Source organism: Sceloporus undulatus, chromosome 9 (assembly GCF_019175285.1).
Source record: "Sceloporus undulatus isolate JIND9_A2432 ecotype Alabama chromosome 9, SceUnd_v1.1, whole genome shotgun sequence".
In the NCBI taxonomy this organism is placed as follows: Eukaryota; Metazoa; Chordata; class Lepidosauria; order Squamata; family Phrynosomatidae; genus Sceloporus; species Sceloporus undulatus.
This window is the reverse complement of record NC_056530.1, coordinates 34,027,142-34,041,508: the sequence shown is the minus strand read 5'-3', so window position 1 is coordinate 34,041,508 and position 14,367 is coordinate 34,027,142. Positions and strand designations below refer to the sequence as shown.

The window sequence follows — 14,367 nt, the reverse complement described above, 5'->3', positions numbered from 1 at the left end:
CAATCAACCCTCATCCAATCTATTTTCCTTATTTCTTAATCTTTCTCTTCTTCGCTTCTACTCCTACTTTTCTCACCGTTCCTTTTATTACCCTTTCTCTTATTACCTTCTCTTCTAAATTCCTTTCCTTACCTCAATTCTACATTCCTTTTCTCCCATTACCTCTCCTTTCTTACTTTGCTCCTTCCCTCCCATTCCTTCCCCTCTATCCTTCTTACCTCTATTTCTTCTCATCCTACTCCTTTCTCCTACCTTCTCATACAACGTAGCATTTTAAAGAATTTCTTACCTGCCTCAGTTTGCCTAGATCAGACTTGTTCCCCACCAGAACCACTGGAGTTTCATCTGTGCGCCGCACACGATAAATCAATTGCTTGAACTCGCGCACCTCATGGAAGCTTCGCCAGTCCGTGATGGAGTAACACAGGATAAATCCTTCACCTGCCCTCATGTATTGGTCTCTCATGGCAGTAAATTCTGCCTGGGAATGGGGAGAGGAAGGAATTAGAGTCAGCTCTTGTATGACTAAAGGAGTTTCTAGTTAGAATCCACTATCCTCAACCCTGTTTTTGAAGCAATATACACAACCATAAGGGCTACTGAACAGTCTGGATGCCTAAGCAGGTAAATGTATTGTAAAGTGGCTGTTCACAGCTCCCAGAACTATAAGGTATGTGATAGGCCAAACTGTGTATTGGCAAATCCTTTGATTGAATTAAACTGTGAATTTATTAGAAGGCAAGACACTCTCTCAGCTGCCCATATGAAACAGAGAGATTATAGTGACTGGCCTTGAAGACTGTTTTAACAAATACTGCAAGGTAATGTACCAAAGTGCACTGAACACAACAAATCAATGCGTGAAATTCTAAGTGTTAGTACATACTTGGCCTGCTGTGTCCAAAATATCCAGATTAGCAGGCTCATCATCAATCCTTATTCGCATTTTGTAAGCATCCTCTAGAGAAAGAGAAAAAAATGGGAGGTATTCAGTATAGCCTATTTATTAACATCTACATATGCAATGTGCAATCATTCACATACCTTCATAATATGAAAAAACACTGAGACTAGCTAAGGACTTCAACACATGGCTCACAAGCAACACTTAAATAAGACAACTGAGGTATCAACAATCTGGGGAAATTTCAGTTTTCTGTGATGTGCTTCCAATCCTGTCTTATCCTCATTTCTCTTTACCCTGTATATTCATTTTCCTTTCTGAAGTGATTTCTTGTGACTACAATGTGGGTGTGTTCAAAGGTTATCCTTTTTTTGTTTAGATGTATTTCAACATATATTAATTTTGTAACAGAAATATCTTTGCAGTTGAAAATCCATATATTCTTTTAATTTAGAATTCTTGTAAAGCCAAGAGTAACTGAAGGTCAACATGGTTATACTTTTATGAGTCCTAAAGGACTTATGCTCTGGGGTTGGAAAAATAAACATTCCCAGCTATCACTCAATGCTCAGAAACTATTCATGCTTTATCTATACATGACTGTGTATTTAATAGATGCCAACTTCAAGAAAATATATTTTGGAAGTATTATCAGCTTGTATTAATGTTCATATCTTATGTACTTCCCCATCATCTCTCTCTCATCATCATACTTCAGAAAGAAATAGAACTGGTCTTGTACTGCACCTCACATGTATTTCAAATGGGAACATGAGGATAAAGGTGTACTTTAACAAATGAAACTGTAAATTGGAAATGAAATTATCATTTAATGAATGAACTGGATAATGAAATCAAAAACCCAGAGTAACTCAGGGTAGGTAGCCCCCCGTTATCAGCAGTGGCATTTTCTCTGCAGAACTTCATGCCTCGATGCACAGAGAAAGACAAACGGCTAAGTGGGAGGAAATAGGGTTAAGCGATGTCAGAAGGAGGGCAGGGTTTAGGGGACACAGTCCCATCCCAATTACACCCTCCAGCTTGGTTCTAGGGGACTATCCGACTCCTGGATCCAATCCACTTCCCTACCCCTGTTGCAAACAATGCAGGAAAATATATAAGATATTTTGTCATGTAAGAAAGCACCAGGGATAGTCATTTTCCCAGACAGCACATTGCTCATTATAGTTCAGGGGGGTGATACAATGACCCAAATTTCAAATCACTCACATCACCACCCCTAAAAAAAATCTTGGGGAACCAAACATTCAAGGTTTTTGTTGTTGTTTGTCTGTTTTTTATGGTGAAGAGAGTAAGATAGTGTGCCTTAGGAATGGGAGAGGATTAGAAGAAGAGGAGGAGGAGGAGGAGAAAGGCTGTAATTCTACAGATGTTAGTTACCACTAGCAATAATGAGCCTGCAAAAGTTCCAGTTTCTGCCAGCATCCCTCAAAAGAGCATGATCAATGAATCTGGGAGTTGCAATCCAAAACATTACTGTTTCAAGCTCTGCAACAACAATTGTGTTTAGTTTTAAAACACATGATCTGCAAAACAGATATGAAAGATAAACTCTCAGTAGCAGTGGGGCTTCTCTGTGGTTTTTAAAACTTAAGGCTTCTATCTACCCTACTACCATTATGCACAGTCAGCACATCAGTGGCAGGAGGAGGAAACAGGAGGGACACTCACCAATTGTAGGGTCATGGTCTTCTGGGAAACGATGACTAATGAACTGCATGGTCATAGCTAAAAAGAAGACAGATGTATATTAGTATGGCCCAAAAGAACTGAAGAGGAATTCTACACTACATAGAGATATAGGATGAGCCCCTGGGATTACTGCCTATGGAATAATAGGCTGGAAATCTCCCTAAACCAAACATCTGGAATTTATCTCAACCATTTTTAAAAGAAGCTGTGATACATCCCAGTTCGCCTCTGAGCACAATTAAAAACACAGGTACTGAAGCCCTGAAAAGCTTACTTGTAGCACTGCTTTTTTGTTTCAAAACAAACATGGACAAATAAGAAACCATGAAAACACTGCAGAAGTGAAGTGGTAGGAAAATACAGCTTGCCATGCAACAGGAAGGGCTAGCTCCCATAAGTTGAAGGTGGGAAGCAACTTACAATAGTAGCCACTCGGGAAAATTCCACTCCATGAATGATTGTGTGGAGATTCCAAAACAACTGAAAGGTCAAAAATAGTTCTGCCGTTGCTTAAGTTTTTATAAATACTTCACATTCAACTGCTTAAATTCTTGGAGAGCTGTTCTTGTTTGCATTTAGACCCTTGGGTATGCATTTGGGTACTGGGTAGCTATAACCCTATTATTACTGGCATTAAACAAAACAAAACCCTAAACTCAAGTTCTGGGGCAGTGGTTTTCAAGATTTTGCCCTCAAGACGTTTTGGTCTTCAGCTCCCACACCAGGATCTCTGATCGCTGGACCTTCTTAGAGATGAACCTCCCACAAATCTAGAGAACCAAGGGTTGAGAACCATAGGTCTAAATGCATACAAGAACAGCTCTCCAATAATTTAAGCAGCTGAACATGGAGTATTTAGAAAAATGTAAGCAATGGCAGAGCTATTTTTGACCTTTTATTTGTTTTTCAACCTCCAATACCATCATCCATGGAATGGAATTTTCCCCAATTTCATCTCCAAAGAAGCTTCCTCTTTGCTATGCCCTTTCTCTGTTTTAGGAATGGAACATCAGACTTACCTGAGATGCATCCCTTTCCATCAGAGAAGGTCCGAGCATCCTAAGTTTGGGTGGCTCTGCCCACTTCGGTTCCTGATAGGCAGAGAAGACAGACAAAAAACCAGGGACCTGGGCGGAGCCGCCCAAGGAACCTGAGTCGATGACTAGCCATGATCATCCTAGAGAAAAATATAGTTCACCCACCCAGTAGGTGAAAACACAGGGTGGGGAGGATGCTCGGACCTTCTCTGATGGAAAGGGACATATCTCAGCTAAGTCTAACATTCTATTTCCCATCAGAGAAGGGGCTGAGCATCCTGACTTTGGGATTTAGAAAAGCCACCAAATTTTAGGGAGGACCAGCTGGCGCGGAGGGCAAGTTAGGGACAATTTGTTGAAGGCCGCCTCAGCTAATTGGAAGAGATCCAATTTATAATGTCTGACAAATGTGGATGGTGACTTCCAAGTGGCCGCTCTACAAATTCCGGCCAGTGGAGCGTTAGTGGTCAGGGCTGCTGACGTTGCAGCACTTCTAGTTGAATGGGCAGTGATGCCCTGTGGAGGATTAAGGTTGAGAGCTCTGTAACATGCGACAATGCATTGTTTTATCCATCTTGCTAGCATGGATGTTGACACTTTTTCCCTCTTTGAACCTGGTTGAAAGGATATGAAGAGGGCTTCTGACTTCCTGAAGGCCGAAGTCCTCTCGAGGTAAATCTTGATGGCCCTACGAACATCCAGGGTGTGTCAGATCTTTTCCAAGTCCTTGGAAGGACGGAGGCAGAAAGAAGGTAGCTCAATGTCTTGGGATGTATGGAACACCTAGTTCACCTTGGGAATGAAGGTTGGGTCAGGCCTGAGAAGGATTGAGTAAGCTCTGACTATGCATAATTCTTTGCGAACAGAAAGGGTGCCGATCTCCGAAACATGCTGGGCCGACATGAGTGCTGTGAGGATCAGCGTCTTCCAGGTGAGAAATTTGAGGGGAACCTCTCTCAATGGCTCAAATGGCTGGATGGGTAGTGCCTTGAGGATGTCGTGAAGGTCACAGGAGGGGAAGCGATGTTTGGTCAGCGGTGATCTGTTAGCCACTCCCTTGAGTAGTCTGCAAATGTGGGGGTGGTAGGATATCCTGGTCACCTCATCATCTCACAGGTTCTCCTCCAGTAAGAACATATGGCATCTCCGACGCGGACGCTCTCTCCTGCAACCCTGACCAGGAGGGAGGGGAAACTCCTCCGTCAGCTGCGGCTGCGCTTCCGCGGCCTGATTGGGAAGCGATGGGAAAGCTTCAGGGTATGCAGCCGGCAAAGCCGGGGCTGGGCTGGGCGGAAGCATGCTCCCCTGGTGTTCTGGCCTCCTCCTCCAAAGCCATCGCAGAGAGAGCAGTAGGAGGGAAAGAGTGGGTAAAAGAACAGAGAAGAGAAGAAAAACAGGGGGAAAAACTTCTTTTTTTAAAGAGAGAGATCAAGGAGGGGGAGAGAAAAAGATGAGCCAGACAATTCCCAGGGAGCAGATGCAGGAAAGAACTCTGGAGAGTAGAAGGTATGTCCTACCAGGAGCAAGCCAGGAAGAAGACTGAGGTTCCTTAGGCAGCTCTGCCCATGGGGGCAAGGCCAGGCCTCTGGTCTTTTGTCTTTCTTCTCTGCCTATCAGGAGCCGAAGTTAGGATGCTCGGCCCCTTCTCTGATGGGAAACTGGAGAGGCGCCTGGTTGCCCACTGTTTGTTTTTTAGAAATTTGATCACTGCACCACCTGATTTTCCAAGAAACTGTAGCACTACCAGTTAATTTCTAAGCTCAATTAAAATCATTAGTCTTATTGCCCAGAACAGTTTACCTTTAAGACTGTTGCTTTGTTTCAAAATACAAGCAATGACAAGTAAGACAGTCTGCCCTCCAACTGATCATATGCTTTTGCACACATAGGATATAGCTTCTGTATTTTGGTAGCAGTATTTCAATTTTATGGCACCATAAAACAACCCCTTCGCTTTTATTTCCCTACCATTCTCCTGACTATTTTGTTCCTGCCATATTCCAACCAGTGCTATACATACTTATTTTACAAATATACCAATAAAACTGCATCTCTTCCCCCCCCCCTTATCATTCCTATCCTAATCTCTCCATACTTCTGTTCTACTTCTTTCATTCCATTCTATTCCACACAATCCAAAATCATCCAAAGTATTAAAAGACACTGGATTCAATACACAGAAGGGTTATATAAAAGAGATGAAAGAACGAATGATACAAGGAATGAGGCTCCATGTGAAGAGCCCAAATTCTAGAAAATGAGGGGGAAGCTGAAATGAAAAATAAATAAATAAATAGGAAAGAATAAATCCCCAGGAACAAACAACATTCAAAATAAATTACTAAATCCACACAGACAGAATTATTAAATCCACACAGACAGAATCAACCCAGGACTAACTAAAATATATCAGCAAGTATGGAAAACAAAACAATGGCCAACAGATTGGAAACGATCAGTATACATTCCCTTCCACAAATAAAGGAGACACAAAAGATTGCAGCAGCTAAAAGACCATCACATTAATTTCCCAGACGTTCAAAATCATGTTCACACAGACTCCAATCACATACAGAGAGAGAAAATCCAGAGGTCCAAGTGGGATTCAGGAAAGGAAGAGGCACTAGGAACAATATTGCAAACGTACAATGGTTAATGGAATGCACCAAATAATTCCATATAGGATTCTTTGAGGACTGTAGAAAGCATTAGACTGCATAGAACATGAAAAACTATGGATGGCATGTAAAGACATGGAAGTGCCACCATATCTGACAGTCCTGATAAGAAATCTGTACATAGGACAGGAGACTACTGTTAAATATGGAGAAACTGAGTGGTTCCCAATTGGCAAGGGGGACAGCCAAAAAGACAGGTGGGTTCTTGAGCAGGTAAAGCCAGAAATTTCCCTGGAAGCCAAGTTGATCAAATTAAGGCTGTCATACTTTGGCCAGATCATGAAAAGGCATGATTCATTTAAAAAGACAATAACATAAGGAAAGGTGGAGGGCAGCAGAAAGAGAGGGAGACCGCCAGATGGAGAGACTCAATCAGGGAGGTTGTGGGCATGAATCTACAAGACTTAAGCAGAACAGTGAAGGATATGGGAACTGGAGATGTCTCATCCACAAGTCAGGGCTTACTTAAGGACAACAACAACAACAAATCCTGGGGAACATTCTCTCAACTGCAAAGTAATTAAGCTACATGTGTTGTCCTGCATTACGAAGGGTTTTTTAAAAAATCAATCAGACTCCAGATGGGCTGCAAAATAAGTCATTTGAATGATATGACTTACAAGCCTAAGAACTCTTGGACCCAACCCCAAGTCAAGCATCCCATCTCCAAGAACAAATCCAGGGGCTACAGGGCCTGATGAACTGCAACTTCCATCACCCCTTGCCAACTGGCTATGCTACCCAATCCAACAACATCGAGCTGGCCACACATTCCCCATGCCTGAGCTAAGTAGATCCTTCTAGGCCTGATCGTATAACGTTAAAATATAGACTACAATTATGGATAAAAGACTATGTTCAATGACTTAGAAGGATAATGTTCTTACATGTGGTAACGATTACCAAGCCTGTTAAAGAGATACAGAGAAATCAAGGTCCAATCCTTATATAAGTCCCTATGAAAGAGTAACATTCTAACAGTCATATCCTGTAATGTATTGACAGGGATGATGCCTTAGATGCAATGTTCAAGTGGAGTGTTCAACCTGACCTGTCAGGTTTAATCAGTCTTATGAGCTGGGCACTCAGGTGACCAGAAATTGATAGAGGTAACGCAAGACAGAATCCAGATTATCTGACAAGTGGCCAGGATCCTCAATCCCTGTCTAAGAGATAAGATTTGTCTACAGCGCTATATAAATAAAGTATAAGAGGTGGGAAAAGCATGCCTGTTTCAGGTGTCACCTCTGAGGAGTCATGGGAGACATTCCTCCTTTGAATCACAGAGTTGGAAGAGACTACAAAGCTATTCAGTCCAACCCCATGCCATGCAGGAATAGAAAATGAAACCATTCCTTCAACAATGTATGTCTCCGGCATCCAAGAACTGAAACTAAACAGGTATCATGGCAGCAGCAAGAGAATTCCAGATGACAGCTGCATCTGATAAAGAGAAAAGCTCCAGAATCATAGAATCGCAGAGTTGGAAGAGACCCCAAGGGCCATCCAGTCCAACCCCATTCTGCCATGCAGGAAATCTCAATCAAAGCATCCCCATTGACAGATGGCCATCCAGTCTCTGTTTAAAGACCTCCAAAGAAGGAGACTCCACTACACTCAGAGGAAGGAGCGTGTTCCACTGTTGAACAGCCCTTACTGTCAGGACATTCCTCCTAATGTTGAGGTGGAATCTCTTTTCCTGCAGTTTGCATCCATTGCTCCGGGTCCTAGTCTCTGGAGCAGCAGAAGACTCCGCACCAGAAAGACAGTCAAGAATATAAAGTGCAAATACTAATACTGTACTCCCATTTCTCAAAATTGACCCAGGGGAGGGGGGCAGACCATTACAGGTCAAACATCTTGGCCTGCTCATATGACATTTAAGTACAGATCCTGTCTGATTGTGGAAGCTACGCTATCGAATTCATGGGGTCACTATAAGTTGACAGGTGACTGGAAGGCACATACAAACATAAAATACAACCCAACAGATATTCTGTAGAACATAGACCCAAAGACCTTATTTAAGCAATCTGCTTGGTGAGATTGTAAAAAAGGGGACTTCATTTTTCAGGCTAGAAAAAACAGCCAGATACTCAATGGAATGGAAACATGATAAAACAGAACCTGCCCACTTTTAAACAAGGGAAAAAAAGATACGCTTGTTTTCTGCTGGTCATATTGAGGCTGGAGCAAGCTTGTTTTCTGCTACTCCAGAGAATAAGACCAGGAATAATAGATTCAAACTACAAGAAAGGTGATCCCAGGTCAACATTATAAAGAACTTCCTTTCAGCAAGAGTGGACTCTCCTTCTTTGGAGGCTTCTAAACAGAAGCTGGATGGCCATCTCTTGGGAGTGCTTTGTGTCTTTCTGCAAAACAAGAGGTTACCATTAAAACAGAATATGTAGAAACCGAGTGATTCCTAACTGGAAAGGGAGCCAGACAAGGATGCATTTTACTACCTTGTTTGTTCAGGTTATATGCAAAAAATATCAGATTCAAAAGCAAGCTCAGACTTGGTGGAACAGGAATGAAAATCAGAGGAAGGAACATCAACAACCTACGATATGCAGATGACACCGTAATACTAGCAGAAAATAAGAAAGCCTTGGAACGATTATTAAGGAAAGTCAAAGAAGAAAATGCAAAAGGAGGTTTAATGTTGAACATTAGGAAATATGACCATGGAGGAGCTACATAAACTCAATACTGTAGAGACAATGAGGAAATTGAAATACAGTGGGTCCTCGCCTTACGCAGGGATCCGTTCTGGATCCCTCTGCGTAAGGCGAATTCTGCCTATGCTCAAGCCCCATTGTAAACAATGGGGCTCGTGCACGGCGGCGCGCGGGGCGCAATGGGCGCACGCACCCATTCAATTGAATGGGACGCGCTGCCTCTTCCACCCCACGGCTTGAGCGCGTATGCTCAAGCCACGTAAGGTGCACCTGCGTATGACGCGGGTGCGCTGTACGGTGCACCTGCGCAATACGTCGTGCGCATGGGGGTTGAAGCAATGGTGTGCACACCCAATTATTTTAAGTGGGGTGCAAGTATACACGCTTTCCCCCTTACACAGAGAGGTCCAGAATGGATCCCCCACATAAGGGAAGGGTCCACTGTAGTTATAGACTTTACATACCTTGGATCAATCATTGACCAGAATGGAAACTGTAATGAGGAAATCAGGAGAAGAGTAAGACTGGGAAGGGCAGCTATGAAGGACCTACACACAATTGAACACTAAAGTAAATGCTGTTCTTGCCATTGTAATTTCCATCGCTATGTATGGATGGTTTAGAGCAGATCATTAAACAGAGTCTGTGAACATCTAGAAGGCAATTCCATAATCACAAAAAGTCAACATGGGTTTCAGAGAAACAAGTCATGCCAGACAAATCTGATCTCTTTCTTTGGTAGATGAAGGGAATGCTGTGGATATAGTATATCCTGATTTCAGTAAGGCCTTTGACAAAGTTCCCCATGACACAGATTTGTAATTGGTTGACTGACTGAACCCAAAGAGTCCTTTTCATCCTGGAGAGAAGTGACCAGTGGGGTCCCACAGGGCTCTGTCCTGGTTCAGTGCTATTCAACATCTTTATCAATGACCTGGATGACAGAATTGGGAGCATACTTATCAAATTTGCAGATGACACCAAATTAGGAGGAATAGCTAATACTCCAGAGGACAGGATCAAAAGTCAAAATGACCTCAATAGATTAGAAAGCTGGGCTAAAGCTAACAAAATGAAATTCAACACGGAGAAATGTAAGGTACTGCACTTAGGGCAGAAAAATGAAATGTAGATATAGGATGGGGGACACTTGGCTGAATGAGATTTATACATGTGAAAGGGATCTGGGAGTCCAAGTAGACCACAAGTTGAATATGAGTCAACAGTGTGATGCGGCAGCTAAAACGGCCAATGCAATTTTAGGCTGCAACAATAGAAATATAGTGTCTAGATCAAGGGAAGTCATAGTGCCACTATATTCTGCTCTGGTCAGGCCCCACCTGGAATACTGTGTCCAGTTCTGGGCACCACAATTCAAAAAGGACATTGAGCAACTGGAGTGTGCCCAAAGGAGGGTGACTAAAATGGTGAAGGGTCTGGAAACCATGCCTTATGAGGAACGCCTTAGGGAGCTGGGGATGTTTAGCCTGGAGAAGAGAAGGTTAAGAAGTGATATGATAGCCCTGTTTAAATATTTGAAAGGATGTCATATTGAGGAGGGAGCAAGCTTCTTTTCTGCTGCTCCAGAGACTAGGAACCGGAGCAATGAATGCAAGCTACAGCAAAAGAGATTCCAGCTCAACATTAGGAGGAACTTCCTGACATCTGTCAGGGATGCTTTGATTTGGATTTCCTGCATGGCAGAATGGGTTTGGCCTGGATGGCCCTTGGGGTCTCTTCCAACTCTAAAGTGATTCTATGTGAAGAAAGCTGATAGAGCCTCCCAGGGCAGTGGGAGCAAGGGAACAGCCTCCTCCGATGCCCAAGTCTAGACAGGCTCCTAAGCAAATAGTCTTATTTGAAAGGACAAGGTCTTTGAGCAGCCCTTTGAATGGTCTTGTTAATAGGCAACAGAAAAGCCCTATGCTCTTTGTAGTCAACGCCAGCCAACAACTGAGCCATAGCATCCTGTACCAACTGAAGGTGTCTATCACTCTTTCCCTGGAGCCATTCTCATCCTTATAATCCAACCAAAACTTTAATGCATCTGGTGAAGGTAATTTTCCTGAGCGGGAACCAAACCATGGCCTCCGGACTCTTATTCAGTGCTCCAATATACAAGCAGACACTTCATTATGTTGTTTACAATTTATGGCAGCCCTAAGGCAAATCTATTATGCTGTTTCCTTGGCATGATCTGTTCAGAGGGAGATTGTTTTTGCCTCTCTCTGAGGCTGAGAGAGAAGGCTTCCATGGCTGAGTGGGATTCGAACTCTGATCCCCAGCCTAAAGAGCATAGCTATGTTGCCTCAGAGAGTGGCCGAGTCTCCTTCCTTGGAGGCTGGATGTCCATCTGTCAATGGGGATGCTTGGATGGAGAGTTCCTGCATGGCAGAATAAAGGGGCTGGACTGGATCAGGGCCCTTGAGGTCCCTTCCAGCTTAAGCCTTAAACAGGGCTCTCTCTTCTCCGGGCTGAACACTCCCAGCTCCCTGAACCCCTCCTCATAAGGCCTGCCGCATCGCCGCACTATTGCAAATCCCAGGATGCAACAGGAGGCAGCCAGGGCCGTTGAAGCGGAATGGCTGCGCGATAAGAGGGCAGTGCGGCCATCGACATGGTTTTGGCTCCGGAGTGCAAATGTTTCCGTCCGCCCGAGGAGGAGCCAGGAAGGAAGGAAGGGAGGGAGGGAGCGCCGACGTACCGCTTTTGCCGACGCCTCCGGCCCCCAGCATGACCAGCTTGTACTCGCGGGGCTGCCCGGGGGGAAGGGGAGTCCCGCCGGAGACCACGCCGCCGGGCCCCTTCAGGCCCTTGGCCTCCATGGCGCCTCGGCCCTGGGCTTTAGGACAGGCCTCCCTCCCTGAAGGACGCCATTCCCGCCTCCATCGGCGACGGCGCTCTCCTCCTTCTTCTCCTTCTCCCGCCTCCTCCTCGCAACCGCTGCTTCCTCATCTTCCCGCCCACCTCCGACAAAATGGCCGCCAAGCCCTAAGGGGCCGACTAGGCCGCCTCAAGGGGGAGGAGCCATCGCCGCTGGCCCCGCCCCAGCCCCTGACTTCCTCATCTTCCCGCCCACCTCCGGTAAAATGGCGGCAGCGGGGCAAAGTTCGGAGCCCGCCTGAAAGTGGGAGGAGCCACGAGCTCTGGCCACGCCCCCATCTCTTCCTCTTCGCCGCCGCTGCTTCCTCCCCTCTTTCCCGCCCATCTCTGACAAAATGGCGGCCGCTGGTCAAAATTCTGAGGGAGCCTCAAGGGGAAAAGCCATGAGCGCTGGCCACACCCCCGCTGCTTCTTCATCTTCCCGCCCACCTCAGGCAAAAGACCCAGGCCGCCTAAAGGGGGAGGAGCCACAGCGCTGGCCACACCCCTAGCCCCTCCTCTCGCTACAGTTGTTTCCTCCCCTTCCCGCCCATCTCTGATAAAATGGCGACCGCCGGTCAAAATTCTGAGGGAGCCTCAAGGGGAGGAGCCATGAACGGTGGCCACGCCCCCAGCCCCTCCCCCTCGGATGCCTGAATCTGTGTATAAAAATCCGTGTATAAGGAGGGAGGACTGTATATACATTCCAAAAGCAAACCTCGTTTTTGCAGTTTTCTATAAGGGATGCCATTGTACTTGCCCTTGTATTTAATGGGATTTGAGCCTCATGGGTTTTGCTCTCCAGAGGTGCTCCTGGAACCAAACCCCAGCAGATACTCTGCCGCCACAACCAACTACAGTGCCCAGGATTCCATGGCATGCAGCCATGGCAGTTAAAGTGGTGTCTGACTGGGGCCTGTTCCAGACAGGCAAGAAGTACGTACTAGGGTTAGGAACAGGCATCCTTTCCGGACGCCCTAACCCTAGTAATGTACCTAGTATGCATGTACAAAATGGCGGCACCCATTCTGTTTCCCCGCGGCCTGGACAGCGGCGGATCAGGGCCTCAGAGGCTGTCGCTGTGGCAGCAGAGGCCCTGATCTGGCAGGGAAAGTGGCAGGAACAGGCCACCCAAAAAGGGCGGTCTGTAAACCACCTGGATTATTTTGCCAGCGCAGCCGTATTCCTTGTGCCACCCGACTTCCCAGGAGCTCAAGATGGCGCCCATGGCTCTCCCCATCCCTTTCTCCTCACACTGGCCCTGTAGGTGGGTCCACCATGAAAGGCCTCCTTCAGGTTCCCCCTGGGAGCGCGTTGTCTTTTGTGGGCCAACAGTTGCATCCATCTTAAGTGAGAGTCACATTTGTTGAAGTCAAATGGCAATGGCAGTCCCCCCGGCCTGACTTGTTTTCTATGGCTATTATTAAATAGCAGAGTCTCCAAGCTGGCTTCCTTCCAGTCGGGGGCAATGGCCTCCTGCATTCCTGCCACTTCTCACAGAATTCATTCTCTCACCTGGAGCCCCTTGGCTTCCACATCTAAGGTCTCAAATGCTTTTTTAAAAAAGAATAATCTAATCTATTTATTTTCCAATAAAATAGATTTGTTTCTTGTTAACCGCCCTTGAGTCGATCTCAACCCATGGCAGCCCTGTGGGTGAGGCATCTCCAAGACCCTAGTCTTCCACTGCTCTGTCTCGCAAAGCCATATCCGTCAACAGAGTCCATCCATTTAACACCTGGCCCTCCTCTCTTTCGGCATCCCTCCACCTTTCTTAGCATTATTGTTTTTTTCCAATGGGTCCTGCCTTCTCATGATGCGTCCAAAGCACAACTTCAACTTTTAGCATCTTGGCTTCCTGTTCAAGGGCCCATTTGTTTGTCTTTGTGGCTGTCCATAGAATCCTCAGCAACCCATCAGATCGCTTCCTGCCTAAGCCCTCAGTTCCATCTTGTCCACTGCAGTTCCCTCCTTGACCTTCTTCAGTAATTGCTCCAGATCTTTGTTGGCTTCTGCTATTAGTATAGTATTGTCTGCATATCTTAGGTTTATGTTCATTCCTCTACTCCTCCTGTCTCTAAGCCTGCATACAATATTTCCTGCATATAGGTTGAATAAATATGGTGATAGTATGCAGCCTTGCCTGACCCCTTTGCTGAACGGGAACCATTCTGTTTCTCCATATTTAGTTCTGACTGCAGCCTCTTGTCCTGAGTACAGACTACACATCAGGACAATCAAATACATACTTAATAAAATACAAAATATAACAAAAACCTAGTAAACTAGCTCAACATACTGTATATACTTCTGTATAAGTCTAGAAAGTTTAGTAAAAAAATTGATCCAAAAAAACCTGGGTCAACTTTTCCATGGGTCAATGGAAGTACTGTACTTTAACTCATATATATATATATATACACACACACACACACACACACACACAGAGAGAGAGAGAGAGAGAGGAGCCATCCCCTTTCTCTGAATAGAGT

At 45.2% G+C, this 14,367-nt stretch overlaps 1 protein-coding gene across 2 annotated transcripts in view; it reads right to left on the bottom strand.

Annotated features, from left to right (window-relative positions):
* RIT1 (Ras like without CAAX 1) overlaps positions 1–11,997 on the bottom strand; it is a 16,168-nt gene extending 4,171 nt beyond the window's left edge. For both annotated transcript variants that reach the window (XM_042439988.1, XM_042439987.1), the window contains exons 1-4: positions 11,718–11,997; positions 2,597–2,653; positions 887–960; positions 290–481 (exon numbers count right to left, since the gene is read on the bottom strand). In XM_042439988.1, coding sequence (XP_042295922.1) covers positions 290–481; positions 887–960; positions 2,597–2,653; positions 11,718–11,838 — 444 coding nt within the window. In that variant the 5' untranslated portion in view covers positions 11,839–11,997. The remainder of the gene's footprint in view (positions 1–289; positions 482–886; positions 961–2,596; positions 2,654–11,717) is intronic.
* Between the last annotated feature and the right edge of the window lie 2,370 nt (positions 11,998–14,367).